Genomic DNA, 18,097 nt, shown 5'->3' on the forward strand with positions numbered 1-18,097 from the left:
TATTTGTTGGCCCTCATGATGCTCTGCTCAAGTGCCAGGCGGTCAACTGGAGTCACGGAGGGTCCAGATGCTCCAGCGACCCCTGGCTGAAGGAAATCATTTCCTAAGGGATCCTCCAGGGTCTGTCCACCAAAAGTGATCGGAAATTGGCGAACCACCTCCGCCCCCCCCCAAGATCTTTTGTATGACCCTGGGAATCAAGGGCAAAGGCGGAAAGGCTCCACGTTTTGTGATGGGAACCGGGAGTAAAACCTCGGGAGCTGAGCACTGAGAGGGGAGGCAAACATGTTGGCTTACGGGCAGCCAAAGGGTCCAAAAGTGCCCGGAAATTGCAGGCTGCAGCTGCCACTCCAAATTGTCCATCTCGGTCTGGATGAGCCAGTCGGCCCTGACATTGTCCATCCCCGCTATATGCTCCACCGTTATCAAAAGTAGGTTCCTTTCAGCCCAAAGACCCAGTCTCTTGGCCTCCAACATGAGGGACCTTGATCTGGTTCCTCCCTGCCTGTTTATATGAGCCTTGGTGGCTATGTTGTCCGTGACGACCAAAATATGTGTGTTACTGACAGAATGGCTAAATTGTTTGAGAGCTAGGCAGACCGTCCTGAGTTCCAACTAGTTTATGTTGTGAGCTAATTCCACCTGGCTCCATTGTCCCTGCACCATCTGTGTCTGTAGATGGGGCCCCCAGCCAAACAGACTGGTGTCCGTTGTGACTGTCACTCGGTCTGAAGTCCTGAAATATTCCCCCTTGGTGATTGCAGGGGACCTCCATCCTATCAGGGATCGGGATATTTCTGCCGGTAGAAGCAGCTCATGAGCCTTCGCTGAAATGGTAAAAGTAACCATTGAAGGTCTCTGGTATGAAGGCGTGCCCAGGGGGCAATGCCAATGGCAGACACCATGATGCCTAAAAACCTGGACAGTGTAGCTAGGGCCACCCTATGCTCCCTAATAACCTGAGAGGCTAACTCCCTGAGATTTTTCTGCCTCTCCAACAACAGAAAGACTGTGCCTGACACAGCGTCTATCAAAGCCCCTAAGTGAATCAGTCTTGTTGTAGGGTGTAAATGACTTTCGCCAAATTAACGGAGAATCCATGATCTCTCAAGGTTGAGATAGAAATGTCTAAGTCTCAGAGCCCCATTAACCAAAGATGATTGCAATAAGAGCTCATCTAAATAGCCTTGGAGCCTTACAGGTACTTGCCTCAGGTATGCTGCCAAGGCCGGCATCACCTTCGTGAAAAATCGAGGCGCAGATGATAAACTGAAGAGTAAGGCCCGGTACTGGAAATGGTGCCCTAAGTAACAAAACCTGAGATACTGCAGGTGTTCAGGGGCTATGGGTATATGCAGGTAGGCCTCCATATGGTCTATGGAAGTGAGGAAATCTCCCTGCCTAATACCCTCTAAATTAGAATGCAACGAGTGCATTTTGAACCTCCAATAGCACACAAAGTGGTTTAGCCATTTCAGATCAAGAATAACTCTCCAGCCGCCCGAGGCTTTTGGGATCACAAGAAGAATGGAATAATAACCCTGTCCCTGTTGGTCTGGAGGCACCAGTTGGATAGCCCTTCTCACCAATAGATGTTGAATAGCTTCCTGCATAAGCTGCCTCCGGGTCAGGTTATTGGAAACCGGAGATCCAAAAAGAGCTCGTTGGACTGGAGAGAAATTCAATGGAGAGTCCTGACCCAATGGTGGACTGAACCCACACATCGGAGGAAGATGAATCCCAACAGTCGGCAAAATACAGCAAGCGTCGCCCGATGGGGAGAGAGGTGGGCCTAGAATTAATTTTTGCAGTAGGAGCGCCTGCCGTCTCCACCCCCTTGAAAGGGACGCTTCTGCTGCCTGTCCTTTTGTTGCTGATCTGGCTGGAACTTTTGCCTAGGGGCGTAGTTCCACTGATACTGCCTAAAGCCAGAATACCGGTCCCCTACAGTAAAAGCCATAGTTCTGACCACGAAATGAAGACCCATAGTCTTGGTCACGGAAGGTAGAGTGCCGGGGGTAAGACCCCACCCGGAAGTTGCCCTTCCTTGGAGAGATGGGAAGCACCTTCCGCTTGTCTTTGCCCTCCACTAGGAAAGGATCGAGAAGAGTACCAAATAAAGACCCCCCCCAATGAAGGGCGCGGAGGCGAAATGCCATTTGGGGCATACGTCCGCCTGCCACAGACGTAGCCAAAGCAGTCTACGGGACACCACAGATGACGCTATGGACTTGGAGGCAAACCTGGCCACTGACAAGGTGGCATCTGATGAGAACTGTATGGCAGCTACCAGTTTGTTAATGTCCTGATGAACCCTGACATCAACAATAGGTACTCTCTGCTGCAAGTCCTGTAACCAAAGCAGACAAGAGCGGTTAAAGAAGTAGGCGGTCATGGCTGCCCTCACTGCCCATGCCACCGCCTGATGACCCCTTTGCAGTGTAAGGTCGTCTTCTTGTCCTCTGGTTTCAGTGCATCTTCGGGAGCCCCTGGCATATTAGCAGATGTATGCAAGGCTGACACTGGGGCATTCATAGAAGGAATTAGAAGTATTTAGGCCTTATCTACATTGAAAAAAATATTATCTGTAGAATTTGGCATGGGCCCTGAAGTGGGGGTTGTCCACTGCCTTTTTACAAGATTGAGAAAGATTGTTGGCGTGGGCACTGTCTCTGCTCAGCAAAGATAGTTTCTGCTGACACCCCTTGAGGTTGAGCAGACTTGTCTGGGATTTTGTCACCGAATTTAGCTGAGGCTTTAGCCTTGAACAAGATTGACTTGAAGAGAGAAGGCTGGAAAAGACCAGAGAATTTAGGTTTGGAAGGCATGCCTTCGTCCTCAGAGAGGTTCTCCTCTCTGATCTCCCCTTCCTCTGACTCGGAGTCTAGGTCCTCCTCGGACCGGGTAGGGGAGTCGGGAGTCTCCTGCTCCTTGGCCTCAACCACAGTTGGTGTTGCTGAAGGGACCACCTTGAAAAGATTATTATGAGGATGATGAAAGGCAGCAGCTAGACATCGCTGAAAAGCTCTAGTCATCATCTCCTGGAAATTTGGGACACCCATAGGAAGCATCTGCACAGGTGGAGCACCCGCAGAGGTGGATGGCATATCCTATGCTAGTTCCCTGGTGGGTTGTACCACAGGCGCAGTGCGTGGGGGAGGGACTGCCACCCCTGGGTGAACCCCCAGGTCCCTGAGGTGTCAAATGGGATCCTTAAGTTGAGAGAGGGATTTGTCTCTGTCAGTCTCTCAAGAGGTGGAATTTCTGTCAGTTGTCCTAAAGAGGACCCCTTCACAGAAGCCGGGGCAGAAGAACTTCTCCTGCTGCTGGCTTTTTTATAAGTGTGGTCAAGAGCCTTATGCTTTCTTTTCTCAACTTTGAACTGGGCTTGGAGGCTTTTGTGCCCTGAGGCGAATTGGTGTTTGGTGTTTCTGCTGGCCTGCCCCCCCGCCTTTGATTCTTGGGTAGCAGGACTCAATGTGGGTACGAGGTCTCTCCGACCTCCCTCAGGGCCAGTGGTCGCATCTGTGAGGACCTGATCCCTCGCAGTGTCCGTGCTGTTAATTGTGGCCTCCCTTTTGGCTTGTGGCTGCAGCTCCGTTCAAACTGGTGCTTCATGCCAAAAGTAACTGTCACTCTGGCCTGTCAAAGAAGCGGCTTAAGCCTCTAATGACTGCTGCGCGACTCCCCTTTCGCTGGAACTGAAGCGCCTCCATGGCTTGATCCTCTAGGGGCTTCCAACGCCTCCGCTTGAAAAAACAGCCAGCCACTCGCTTTTTCCTTTGAAGCGCCGCAGCGGCTTAAGCCTCTAAGGGCTGTAGCCCGCCTCGCTTGCATCCGATTGAAAAAACCGCCAGCCACTCACTTTCTCACTTGAAGCGCTGCCGCATCTTAAGCCTCTAAGGCAATGGTTCTCAACCTGTGGGTCGGGACCCTTTTGGGGGTCGAACGACCCTTTCACAGGGGTCTCCTAAGACCATTGGAAAACACATATTTTTGAAAAAAATATGGAAAACATAAAATAATTTTATGGTTGGGGGTCACTCACCACAACATGAGGAACTATATTAAAGAGTTGCGGCATTAGGAAGGTTGAGATCCACTGCTCTAAGGGCTGCCGCCTGCCTCCGCTTGCCTTTGTAAGCCTCCCAGCCACTCCGTTTGGCCTGAATACACATTAGCTCCAAAAGCTTTAGATTGCAGCTGGAGACAATGAGGGCTCTTTCCGATAATCAGGGAATAAAAGGTTCCCTCAGAATGCCACGTTAAGGCTGACAGCCCCCTAAGCCACCCCCTCAGGGAGTAAAGACAGGCAGACACCACCCCAGTAGGGATAGTGGTGTGAAATGGGGAGATACTCACAATTAGGCAGATCCGAAATTACAAATAAATTACAATTGTACTGAAAATTTCTCTGGAGAAACTAGATGACCAACTGTCCAGATTGATGGACTGAGTCAAAGCTGGGGTCTGCCTGGAAATAGGGGCGAGGTTTAAAGTTCTCATCAGGCTCAGTCTAATCATTGAGTGGATAAAGTCAACCCAGTCTGGATACTCCTCCCCCCACTATGGAAAATAAATCTTTATCTACTCTTTCCAGGCAGCTCATTTTCTTTCTTCCATTCCTTTATTTCCTCTTTTAACATATTTGTTGCTGTCTTATTCAAATATGTATCTGCACTTAAATCCACTTCTCTGTTTTGTATTTATACAGGTTTAATCTTTGGTTTTTTTAAAAAAATTAAATAATTGTTAAGATTTTTTTGTGCTTTTTCATTCAGTTCAGATGGATAATATTTGTATTGCACTTAGAATGGCAGAAGACTCCTAATGCAGAGTTTATGTATTTAAATATCATTCATTTCTATTGAAATAGTATCATTGAACCATTTTCTGAATGATGTCAGGGGACCTACATAGACAATAGGAAGAATCTGACTGTGACAATGCTCTAGTCAGATGTGGATACCTAATCCATGCCTTTAGGAATCCTCTTTTTTCCCTATATATACTGTGGAAGAAAAACTGCCTTTTATTTTAAAACACTGTATTCTCTATTAATATTCTAAAACAGAGCCAGTTTCATGTAGTGGTTCAAGTGCTGGCCTAGAAACCAGGAGACTGTATTTTCTACTCATGAGAGCTAGCTCTTTGGGCCAGTCACTTTCTCTCATCTCAACCCACCTTTTAAGGTGGTGGTTGTGGGGAAAATAGGAGGAAGGAATATTAAGTATGTTCGCCACTTTGAATTCCTTATAAAGTAATAAAAATTGGATACAAATCTAATTAATTCAAATCTCTCTCCTTCAGGGGATGAATAGTATTTATTCATTTAGCAGTTATTGTTCAAATGGATAAGGATACAAAAAAATAATTTAAAGATTAAAATGCGTAACTTGATTGTTACAAGCAGAAGTTTATATATGTATGTATGTATATTTGCTTAGTTGCACATTAGAAAGCTATACGTGAATGGGAGCAGCAGAACAAAAATGACAATTGAAAATATGCCATCTGTATTTAAAGCCAAATTTCCATTTCTCTCAAAAAATTCAGAGTTACATTCTTTAGCATCTACTGTATTTTTATAATAGGTCTAGTTTGCCTTCAGAATGTATACTTTCAATTCTCAATCACAATACCTTTTGTAACTGACAGCTCTTCCTACTGGTACCAAGTACTAACTTTGACCCTTTCTGCTGAACCAGTTTTTACCAAGTGAATAGCAGTTCTTATAGTTCACCTTCATCTTCAAGAAAATCACAAATCCTACATAGACGCCTAGTGGCTTGATCCAGTTGCACTTTCTGAAACCACATTCATTTTACACTTTAATTCTTCCAGGTCCTCAAAGAACCTCAAAGTAATCAACTACTTCAGGTACCCAATGAGCTACCCAACAGCATTAATATATAGTAATTACTTGATATATGGACTTTCCAGTATTGTTTCTCTCAACTTATTGCTTCATCCAAAGACTCAACTACTGTAGGTAGGTCAGGATTCTCTTCATTGGTAGGACATCCCCATAAGCTCTATTATTGTGAGCCACCCATAGTTCTGTTTCAGATGTGAGATCATACAAATCTTTTAAATTAACTAAAACTTTGGCCAAAAATGTTGGCCTTAGTCAGGTTTTAAGAAGCATAATGATAGAGAATTTTGCCCCTTAATCCCATCAAGCACCCATAATAGAAAAGGGGGTGAAAGGTTCACCCTTATCCTTTCAAGGGGGGATGGGATACATGTGCAGAACTCCCAACCTTGTTATAAAGATGGCTTCTCATTTCCACAATGGCCTTTCTCTGAAGCCCTACTGTAGCTCCCTCTGTTCAAGATCTCTGGAAACTATTGGGGGGAGGATAACAAAAGAATTTTCTATCATAAAATACCAGTGGCAAACACTAAATAGAGAGTGTGCTAATAGATTATCGAGTTAATGTTGCTTTTAAAAATTATTTTAAATTCACATGGTGGATGTAAATGTTGATTGACAGCAACATTCATTTTAAGAGACAATAACAATCCAAAGCTTGTAAGGAAAATATTTAATCATTTGGGTCACATACATGTGTCCTCATGTCTAGTGAAACAGACTACTTCTAAAAGTAATGTTGAGATCTTAAACTGACCATCGATCTTCCAAGTCAATACAATACAATACAATAGTAGAGTTGGAAGGGACTTTGGAGGTCTTCTAGTCCAACCCCCTGCCTAGGCAGGAAACCCTATACCGTTTCAGACAAATAGCTATCCAACATCTTCTTAAAGACTTCCAGTGTTGGGGCATTCACAACTTCTGGAGGCAAGCTGTTCCACTGATTAATTGTTCTCACTGTCAGGAAATTCCTCCTCAGTTCTAAATTGCTTCTCTCCTTGATTAGTTTCCACCCATTGCTTCTTGTTCTACCCTCAGGTGCTTTGGAGAATAGTTTGACTCCCTCTTCTTTGTGGCAACCTCTGAGATATTGGAATAATGCTATCATGTCTCCCCTAGTCCTTCTTTCTCTTAAGCTAAACATACCCAGTTCCTGCAACCGTTCTTCATATGTTTTAGTCTCCAGTCCCCTAATCATCTTTGTTGCTCTTCTCTGCACTCTTTCTAGAGTCTCCACATCTTTTTTACATCGTGGCGACCAGAACTGAATGCAGTATTCCAAGTGTGGCCTTACCAAGGCATTATAAAGTGGTATTAACACTTCACGTGATCTTGATTCTATCCCTCTGTTGATGCAGCCTAGAACTGTGTTGGCTTTTTTGGCAGCTGCTGCACACTGCTGGCTCATATTTAAATGGTTGTCCACTAGGACTCCAAGATCCCTTTCACAGTTACTACTACTGAGTAAGGTATCACCTATACTGTACCTGTGCATTCCGTTTTTGTTGCCTAAATGTAGAACCTTACTCTTTTCACCATTGAATTTCATTTTATTAGATAGTGCCCAATGTTCAAGTTTGTCAAGATCCTTCTGTATCTTAAGCCTATCTTCTGGAGTGTTGGCTATTCCTGCCAGCTTGGTATCATCTGCAAATTTGATGAGTTCCCCATTTATTCCCTCATCCAAATCATTGATGAAGATGTTGAAGAGTACTGGGCCTAAAACAGAGCCTTGGGGTACTCCACTGCATACTTCCCTCCATGTAGATGCAGTTCCATTGAGAACTACACGTTGAGTGCGGTTGGTCAGCCAGTTACCAATCCATCTGGTGGTGATGCTGTCTAACCCACATTCTTCTACTTTATCTAGTAGTAGGTTATGGTCTACCTTATCAAAAGCCTTACTGAAGTCCAAGTAAACTATATCAACGGCATTCCTCTGGTCCACTAATTTTGTCACATTATCAAAGAATGCAATAAGATTAGTCTGGCATGATCTGTTTTTGACAAATCCATGTTGGCTTTTGGCTATTACTTTGTTTGCTTCTAGGTGTTCGCAAATTCGTTGCTTGATTATTTTTTCCAGAATCTTTCCTGGTATTGAGGTTAGGCTGATAGGTCTGTAGTTTCCTGGATCTAATTTTTTCCCTTTTTTGAAGATGGGAACCACATCAGCTCTTTTCCAGTCCTCTGGTAGTTCCCCGGTGTTCCAGGATCTCTGAAAGATATAATTCAGTGGTTCTGAGATCTCGTCTGCTAGTTCCTTCAGAACTCTGGGTGTAATCCATCCGGTCCTGGTGATTTGAACTCATCTAGGGTAGACAGGTGCTCACTTACCATTTTCTTCCCTATTTCAATTTGTGTTCCTAATTTTGTGGTGCTGCTTTTGATAGGTTGGACTGTTTTATCCCTTTGTGTAAAGACAGATGCAAAACATGAGTTAAATAGTTCTGCTTTCTCCCTGTTGCTTGTCACCTTCTTGCCACTTTCTCCTAGCAATGGACCAATTGTTTCCTTAACTTTTTTCTTGTTTTTAACATGTTGGAAGAAGCTTTTTTTGTTAATTTTTACTTTTGTGGTCAGATTCCTTCCACTCTAAGGAATCTGTGATGAGCAACAAAAACAATCTTCTTAGAATTTGATCACTGCTGTTGCTTCACAAGTGTATATCATCAGTTTCAGAAGAAGAAAAAACTCCATCAACATTGCCATCAACTCATTTTTCTCTTAGAAATTTACAAAACTTCCAGCTGACAATCACTATGACTATTATCAGAAATTGCCTTGTTTTTTTCAACATTATTTCTATTGTTTGTTGGTATTCCCTGAATTATTGGGGTGAAGGTTATTCTCTACAGGCATGAAGACAAATAGTTACATGAAAGTCTGAGTCAAAAAAAGACTCACATTGTCGTTATTATTTCTTGTACTACCTTTGATGTACTCGTCAAAAACATAATCAAGAATGTATATTTGTGATAGATGATGGTGATAGGCAGTTCCATAAATACTTGGGCCAAAGGCAGGATGTTCCAATTCATCATTCTTTTTATTATTATTTTCTTACATCTTTGTATTAAGCAATTTTAGAGGTTTTTTAAATTACAATTTAATGTTTATCTTCAGCCAATCCTCAATCTCTTTATGGATCACATTTTCCTACTGTTATATTTATCAACATGCCCATAATAATTCCTGATGATGACACATTGTTGCTTAATGACTTTTAGATTGGATTCATAAAACACAAATGTTCCCATTTTCAAGACTTACACAATACAGTGAACCATAAACTATGCAAATATGTACGTAGTGCATTCATAATTGCATTTACAGCTTAAACAGTTGCTGAACTGCCAAGTGTGTTGTGTAAACACATCCTTAAAGTAATTTTTCTTATAGTCAGTTGTATTTTTTGCTCCTAGATCTGATTTTCTTATGCTTCGTAAAAAAAGTTAATAAAATCAAGTATAGCCTTCTTCTCTAAAGTTGCTTCTGATTTCTATATTAACCAGTTTATATTTGAAGCAAACATTGTAACATCTCAGCAAAACATTACTTTTCAGAAATAAAAATGTTTACATAAAATAAAAATATGAAAGGTTGACATCCCCCCTTTTAATATTTTTATATGTGAAATGATTTTCGGACAAAAATTATAAGGATTTTTGGAGGAAATAATTCTGGAATAAGCCTACATTTAATCCTTTCAGCAATTTCGAATGTAAATGGAGAAAATCTTAGTTATATGAGAGGTTAATGATACCCACCAACTATCAGGGTTTTCATAGGATACCTATCCCAGGTGATCCTGCTCAGCTTGCTGGTTGAATCATAATGCTACAACATTTCTGTACAAAATCATTGAAGATTGCTCTATATACATTTCAAATATTATATCTTAGAAAGTTTTCTATTAATTTGATTTCTTCCTTAATCATACATTAATATTCAAGGAGAAATCAGTATTAATATGTTTATTTATTATAAAATTTATGAGAGTGCCCATTCTGCATGTTGTACAGCTAAAGAAATATAAAATAACAAACATGTCAAACACAATCACATTAAACTTTTTTTAAAAAAGCATACACTAGAAATTTGATTAGCAATGGAGCCATCTCAAGATTTCACCGGTTCCCTAAGTCCCCCAGACTAATGACAAAGCAAGGTCTTGAGAGACTTCTGGAAAATAAGGAAGGAATACATTGTCTTCCTCTATGTCCTGTGATCTATTGAACAAATGTAATAATCTTAGCATCATTATCTTTTGAAAAATAGAAAAATTAGAGCAAGATGAGCTAGAATTGAAACTATGTAATGCAGACACCTTTTAGGAAGAAAGATCTGTCAGTTTTAACATAAGAAAAACAAATTGATCAGAATTATGTTCTTTTTTGCTTATTTTACCTCTACCATGGATACTGGGCAATATATAGCAAAAGAAATAGCGTATCTGAATTCACTTTGCTTGGTTTTCATACAGCAACGATCCATCCCCAGATTTTAAATGGGTAAAGACAGTTTCATGGTCTCACCAAAAAGCTGGTTTGAATAATAGTAATGGCTAAAAAAAGAAAATTATATTATGTGACTTATTCCAAACCACATAATAAAGTAGAACACTGTTTCCCAAATCTGGCAGTTTTTAGAATTGTCCTTCTTTAAAAATTGTCAAAGTTGGGAAACATTGACACAGAACAAGTTATTGTACAAGTACCATATTTTTCAGAGTATAAGATGCACCAGAGTATAAGACGCACCAAGGTTTTGAAGAGGCAAATTTTTTAAAAAAAGTTTTTGCATTCTGCAGACCTCCCAAAAACGGCCCGTTTTTCGTGAAAATGGGCCCCTTTCCCCCCCCCCCAAAAAGGCATGAAAAGGCTTGTAGAGTGCTCCTGGGGGTGAGGGTGGGAACAAAAATGAGCAAAAAAAGGACCTGTTTTTTGCTCATTTCTGCCTTCCCCAGCCCCCAGGAGCACTCTGCAAGGCTCCTAAAGGCTCTGCACGGCCATTTTGGTGAAGGAGGAGGGGTTTCAGGAGGCAAAAAAATGTTATATTCAGTGTATAAGACATACCCAGATTTTCAGCCTCTTTTTTGAGAGAAAAAGGTGTGTCTTATACTTCAAAAATATGGTATGATCTGATCTTATCCTTATTTATAATTTCTTGTCAAGATATGCTAACTTACCATCTTTGATTCTAGTTCTTGTAGACATCAGCTTACTCCCTTGTATGAGGACCTCAAAAATATAATTTTAAGAATAATTAACTAGAAAACTGCATTCAACTATAGTCAGTTTCACTAAAAATTAAAGCATTACATGCCATTTTGCCAGTTACTACGCTTACAGTAAAACTGCTAAAAATAGATTTTAGAGATACAGTATTAAGCTAGTCTGCCTTGTTCATTTATATTTCCTAAACCTTCGGAGAGTAGCTGCTATTGTATTTATCTCTTGTATTGTTGGCTTTGCAATAGAATCCAATATCACCTTGTAATGTTTATTTTTGTGTAAAAAGAAAATGATGTCAAAAAATGACCAATATATTGTCTGAGGATAGCTTTCAAATTATGAGGCAGAAACAATTTTGTGAGACAGAATATTAATTTTGAACATTTCAGTGAATAACATGCTGCTTCATGGAAAGATGCAATCAAAAGGGATTTATTACTGTTTGTCTGATACTTGCTCTTTTTCTTCTTTAGTAATGTTCAATTCAGCCCTTTACTTTTTTTCCTTCTACAGTAATGTGATACTCGTTTCCACTGGTTTCTTTTTTAAGGAGCTGTTCATTTTCTTGTAATGAAATTTGTCATCAGACAAAGATTTTGATAGTAAAATGAATCAAAGCAGCAATAAAAATGAATAGGAAGCCTGCTTTTGAAATTATATCTGCTACTTCAACAGTAGAAATCATTTTTTAAAACATGGAGTTTAGCTAGTTAAGACTGAAGTAAATGGCAACTTGGATTAGTAATATTTAGCATTAACTTATACATAATTCACATAGTTTATAGGTTAATGGCAGACAGGTGTTTAAGTGTGGACTTGTTCTGCAAGCTAAATTGCCATTTAATCTGAATTTTACTCTGGCTGAGGCTCTTCCCCTTGCCTCCCAAGCTCTTTTCCACATACTATTACCTCCTGAAAGAGGAGTCGCTGTCTGATTTTGACCTATAGGGAATGCCATCTGGAAGATTCCTAAGAGCCACGATCTCTGGGTCTGCATTCTTTCTATGAAGAACATTCCCCTAAACACTAGACAAGCCCTTCTGGCTTTCTCTAGGCAAATAAGATCTGACTGTTTCAATATGCTTTTGGGTCTGAGCAGCTGTATTTGGTCCTTCTGAAGGATGAATACTTACATACATACGTATGTATGTACATATTTACATACATACATACATACATCATACATACATACATACATACATACATACATGAGCTGTTCCTCATTGTCAGGTATTACTGGTGGTGGTGTAGATTGCTTTGATCATTACTATTTGTAGCTCTATAAGCTGATCATAGTTGAAATTGGAGAGGCATATAAGCTTAGTAAATAACATATAAAGCCCAAGATGCAATTTACTGCTCTGGGTTGTGGTTTTTTGTGGGTAGTTACCAGTTAACATGCTTGACTATAGCCAAAGGCCATTTTTATTTTTCAAGAATCGATATATGCTTATGGGCATAAGTTATACTTTTATACACTAGATTCCCTAACCAGCCAGTATCTTCTTGTTCTGCTACTATTGTCCACAATTGAATTGCAGATCTATGAAGGATTTATTTCTGAAATTTATGTTCCCAAATCTTGGGGTTTTCCTGTTGTGGTAGTTTCTTTGTTTAAATTACATGCTTTAAATTTGAATTTGGAACACTAAGTGGGACATTAATAGACCTAAAAATAAAATAATTTTCATTCCAATCTGATCCTATAAGAATCATCTTAAGGGTTTTTTTTAACTACATTGAATTCTCAAACTGAAAAATACAAATTGTATATACAACCTAAGGAGAAAGTGAGTCAGTTTATTTTAATCATTTTTGGCATTTTTTTCCTGGCTTTAAAATGGTCAAAGAATGTGTTTCTGAAATGCAATGGTCCACATTTCATAGATCCTATGAAATATTGGATAAAGTATAAAATGACAGGTTTTCAAAAAGAAAACTTTACCTAAATATTAAATAAAATGAACATATATAAGACTATGTAGAATAAGATTTTCAATGAGAAACAACTGGCGATAGCAGAATGAAGAAACATGCAGTCAAGCAGCATTCTGCAAGCTTGTTTAAAAGTTCTTGTACTAGTTTATCCACAGGTGAAACTCAAAAAATTAGAATATTGTGCAAAAGTTCATTTATTTCAGTAATGCAACTTAAAAGGTGAAACTAATATATGAGATAAGACTCATTACATGCAAAGCAAGATAGTTCAAGACGTGATTTGTCATAATTGTGATGATTATGGCTTACAGCTCATGAAAACCCCAAATCCACCATCTCAGAAAATTAGAATATTACATGCAATCAATAAAACAAGAATTGTACATAGAACAATATCGGACCTCTGAAAAGTATAAGCATGCATATGTACTCAGTACTTGGTTTGGGCCCCTTTTGCAGCAATTACTGCCTCAATGCGGCGTGGCATGGAAGCTATCAGCCTGTGGCGCTGCTGAGGTGTTATGGAAGACCAGGATGCTTCAATAGTGCCCTTCAGCTCTTCTGCATTGTTCGGTCTCATGTCTCTCATCTTTCTCTTGGCAATGCCCCATAGATTCTCTGTGGGGTTCAGGTCAGGGTTAGGGTTAAACTCATTAGTTTATAAATCAATGCATATTTATATTCTATAACTAATAACAACACACTTAAACTGTTTTAAAGTGTGCTATTATTCATCACAATATTTAAATATAATTGGGAGAAATATACTAAACAAAAGTTGTACTTCAATTAAACCAGTGCTTCCCAAATGAAGCTAAATTACCGAAAATTGTGTTAAAATGTTTTCTCTTTGAGTAATGACACAAAAACCTCTTACCCAATCACATAGGAACATTAACATCAACTTAAAGTGTTTTACCTACATAGAATATAAAAGATTTTCCGATAAGGAGTTTTGAGTAATGAAGGAAAACATTTTGGGAATCACTAACATAGACTGACTAACATTGCAATCACTAACATTGCAATCAGTTTGGGTGGCTTACACGTCTTTTTAAAAAATATAAAATGCATGCACACATACAAAAAGAATCATTACATCCACACAGGTATGAAAGAATGTTCATACAGAATTGACAAAGATTCAGAAATAATAAATTTTTTGATCAAATATAGATATTAGTGGGATGATAACTGCAAGTACTAGTCAAGCTAATTGAGGCTCAGTTTTAAATTCGGAATTAAATTTGTCAGTACACTATTTGTTCATTTTATAGGCGGCCCAATTGCAATCAGTTTGGATGGCTTACGCGTCTTTTTAAAAATTATAAAATGCATGCACACATACAAAAAGAATCATTAATAGCTCTAAAAACAACATAAAACCAAAGAAAGTCCATCCAGCCTATTGTCTAGCAATTTTGGGCCTTGGTAAAGCCAAAAGTGGAAAATAATTATCTAATTAAGGTTAAATAAGTACCTAATCACTAAGCAATTAACTGTTAATTAAAAGTAGTCATCCCTCAATAACACAAATAGTTGGGACCAGAAACTGTTGTTAAGCAAAACATTATGTGACTGCTCTACTTAACAACACACCTATAGACCTGACCCATTTATCACAAGACCCACTGACCATACAAAGCCCTTATAAACAAAAGATCCCATAAATTCCGCTGAAGATGTTACCTAGCCTGGTAATAAAATGCTCAGAAGCCAATGCACCAGGTCAGAGAATGAACTTTCTCCCTCAATTAGACATTTGGCAATTACAAAACATGTATTAGATGATTGAATTTACCTGCATATAAAAGTATTTATATACAGTATTTTTTTAGATAAATTGACATAAGACAAAGAGAAACCTTATTTTTCAGTTAGTTTAGAGGCATGTGTTATAGCCTGGTACCTTTATAACTGTTGGCTTAAATAATTTTAGATGCAGTACACACTACTCTAAAAGGGTACAGAACAATATATAAGATCTAAATGTATTTTGCTGAAATAACAATATTATTTCTGCTTTCAAAAGCTTTGATTTCCATCATAGTAAAAAAATGAATTGTACATATTCTTTCTCCTGTTTCACAGGTCTGGATGTGTGGAGGTCGCATGGAAGATATACCTTGTTCTCGAGTTGGCCACATTTATAGAAAATATGTCCCTTATAAGGTTCCAACAGGAGTCAGTTTAGCTAGGGTAAGAAGCTATCTTGTTGTGCTATTCTTACATCTTCACAATGGAGCATTAAAAAAAACTCATCCACTTGAACTGTGGTAAAAATTGTTAACACAGGAAACCTGTTATTATGCCTCTTATTTTAAAAATTCATATCCCTAGAAGCAGAAGATAGGTAAGTTAAGGAAAATGCATTAGTAAGAGTTTTGAAGATCTAAAGCTACTGTTAATGCATGCAAAATTCATATCATTATTAAGTGTTCACATGCATAACTAAAATGAAGAACTTACCAGTTTTTAGAATATTTGAAAATATGATCCAATGAGAAATTTAGTCACTACCTAACTATAAATTCAAGATTTCCTTTTCAATTTGTAAATATTTATTTTAAAAGATATTTTACTTCCTGTTCAAAATTAACATATCTTAAAATGTGGTTAGAAGCTCCCTCTTGTGGGAAAAGAAGTAATGGGAAAATTCCTTTAATAACAAAAAAAAATATTATACATTCTCTTATTTGACTCCCTATATTACAAGCCTAGCTTTAAAATATTTTATCTGTTGAAGAGTTAAGCATTAAATTTTAATCAATTTTAGTGGATTTACTCAGTCTTATAATTTCATTATGAAATCGTGTATCTTGAATTCTACAAAATGAAGTTGCCTTTGAGTCAAGCTGGCAATGTATACATCAGTCAAATACTGTGGTGAGATCAGTGTCTACCTAAAATACATTGTTTAACCTTTTAACATAGTCAGTCTCCTGTATGTGCCAATAGTAAAGAAATATTGAGAAGAGTTGCTTATCACTAGTTGTTCTGATCCTGTCCATTACCATTAGCCATTTTTTATTTTCCTTTCTTTCCTACTTATCAAGATAATTTTTTTAAAATTTTCATTTAAAAATATTGGAATCTTGTAGAACCTGAAACGGGTGGCTGAAGTGTGGATGGACGAATATGCAGAATACATTTATCAAAGGAGACCCGAATATCGACATCTGTCTGCAGGGGATGTGACTGCTCAGAAAGAACTTCGTATTAAACTTAACTGCAAAAATTTCAAGTGGTTTATGCATGAAGTTGCTTGGGACTTGGGAAAGTTTTACCCACCTGTAGAACCTCCAGCAGCTGCCTGGGGAGAGGTTAGTTTATTCAAGTCACTCAGCCCATTTATCTACGCTTTAGCATACAGTTGCAAATACTGTAATAACCACAGAATTTCTGGTTCCTCTGATTCCATTCCTCAAGGCTGGTCAACATGTTTTAATGCATGTGTTTTTAATTTCAGTGTTATAGAATTACCTATAGGAATTGAACAGTATATGTATATATGTCAACAGGAAGTTGCTATATTAGTTTCTATGATAATTGGATATTAGAACACCCACAGAATGGTAATACAGGTTCCTATTCTCTCTCTTTAAATTATACAGGGAGGAGGAACTGAGAGATTTTGGAGGTTTAGTTAGAAGGAGTGAATTGACAGAAGGTAACCTTAGTTGCAATCTTAAAGAGAGCTATCAAATTATGTGTCATCCCCAAGAGCTATTTTGAAATAAAGCAATAGCAACAGCACTTAGACTTATATCCGCTTCATAGTTCTTCACAGCATTCTCTCTAAGTGGTTTACCGAGTCAGTGTATCCCCCCCCCCCCCAATAATCTGGGTCCTCATTTTACCAGAAGGATGAAGGCTGAGTCAACCTTAGCTGATCACGATCCAACTCCTGGGAGAAAGCAGTCAGCCTGCAATACTGCATTCTAACCACTGCGCAACCATGGCTCAAAAATAAATGATTGTGATATTTCTGATTCATGTCAGTTTAACAAATGTAGTCAGTCATTCAGTTCAGTCGTAAATATATTCTATCCTGTTTCTTGCTATTTTTAAGGTTGTCTAACTTACAACCTTAAAACCTGAACTTATTGCAGTTTTTTTGGCATACATATTTTGGGATGCATTTTTAAACTAAGAATTGCATCACAAAATTTATCCAGTGAAGCTGCTGCTTATTAAATGGCCCTCATCTCTAATTTTGTTTCTCAGATCCGTAATGTAGGGACCAGTCTTTGTGTAGATACAAAGCATGGGGCCCTAGGTTCTCCATTAAGAGTTGAAACCTGTGTGAAAGGTAGAGGAGAAGCTGCATGGAGCAATGTGCAGGTAATTGTATTTTTTAAATGAACTTATTTATGTATTTACTTATTTTACTAAATTTGATACCTGAATACTTGCTATATTCAAATGATTCTTGGCAATTTATAAAATCATCCTGTAAGTTAAAACATCTAATACACAATATAATCAAATATAAAAATCAAAAAAATACAACCAATAAGTAAGTGGCAGTAATCACAACTCAAATGTCCTTCTAAAGAATTTGTCAGAAAGCTATCATTTTATGCAAATGTTGAAATAATATAACAGCTTCTTTAATGGAACAGTTTTCTTTTTTTTTTAATAAAATTTTTATTTTTATTTTTTATTTTGTTTTCAAAACAAACACAACACATAAAATCTTTTTTTTTTTTTGCATACTGTAGAAAGTGTATCAGTTGGTTACAAAAGGCTTTTGTGCATCTCTTCCACAGTCATCAAGCATAATTCATATTAACTCAAGTGTTTTAACTAAGATATTTATACGTTACCATCATCATACCTCCATTTACATTTGACTATAATTGTTTAAACGTCCTTCATCATAAAATATACCAAAATTTAATACATAACCACATACTGGCATTTCATTTCTATTTCTAAAATCCTCCAATAACACTGAATCTTTATATCCTATTCTAGCTAAACATCCATAATATTCGATAACAAAATTTTCTAATCCTTCTTTCCAAATCATTATTTGCAA

General features: G+C 38.3%; 1 protein-coding gene across 3 annotated transcripts in view; it reads left to right on the forward strand.

Moving 5' to 3' along the window:
- GALNT10 (polypeptide N-acetylgalactosaminyltransferase 10) overlaps window positions 1-18,097 on the forward strand; it is an 87,328-nt gene that overhangs the window by 60,082 nt on the left and 9,149 nt on the right. For all 3 annotated transcript variants that reach the window (XM_081934957.1, XM_081934959.1, XM_081934958.1), the window contains exons 8-10: window positions 15,145-15,252; window positions 16,155-16,376; window positions 17,281-17,397. In XM_081934957.1, coding sequence (XP_081791083.1) covers window positions 15,145-15,252; window positions 16,155-16,376; window positions 17,281-17,397 — 447 coding nt within the window. The remainder of the gene's footprint in view (window positions 1-15,144; window positions 15,253-16,154; window positions 16,377-17,280; window positions 17,398-18,097) is intronic.

The sequence above is a fragment of the Natrix helvetica genome (genome assembly GCF_964273705.1).
Source record: "Natrix helvetica genome assembly, chromosome: 1".
In the NCBI taxonomy this organism is placed as follows: domain Eukaryota; kingdom Metazoa; phylum Chordata; class Lepidosauria; order Squamata; family Natricidae; genus Natrix; species Natrix helvetica.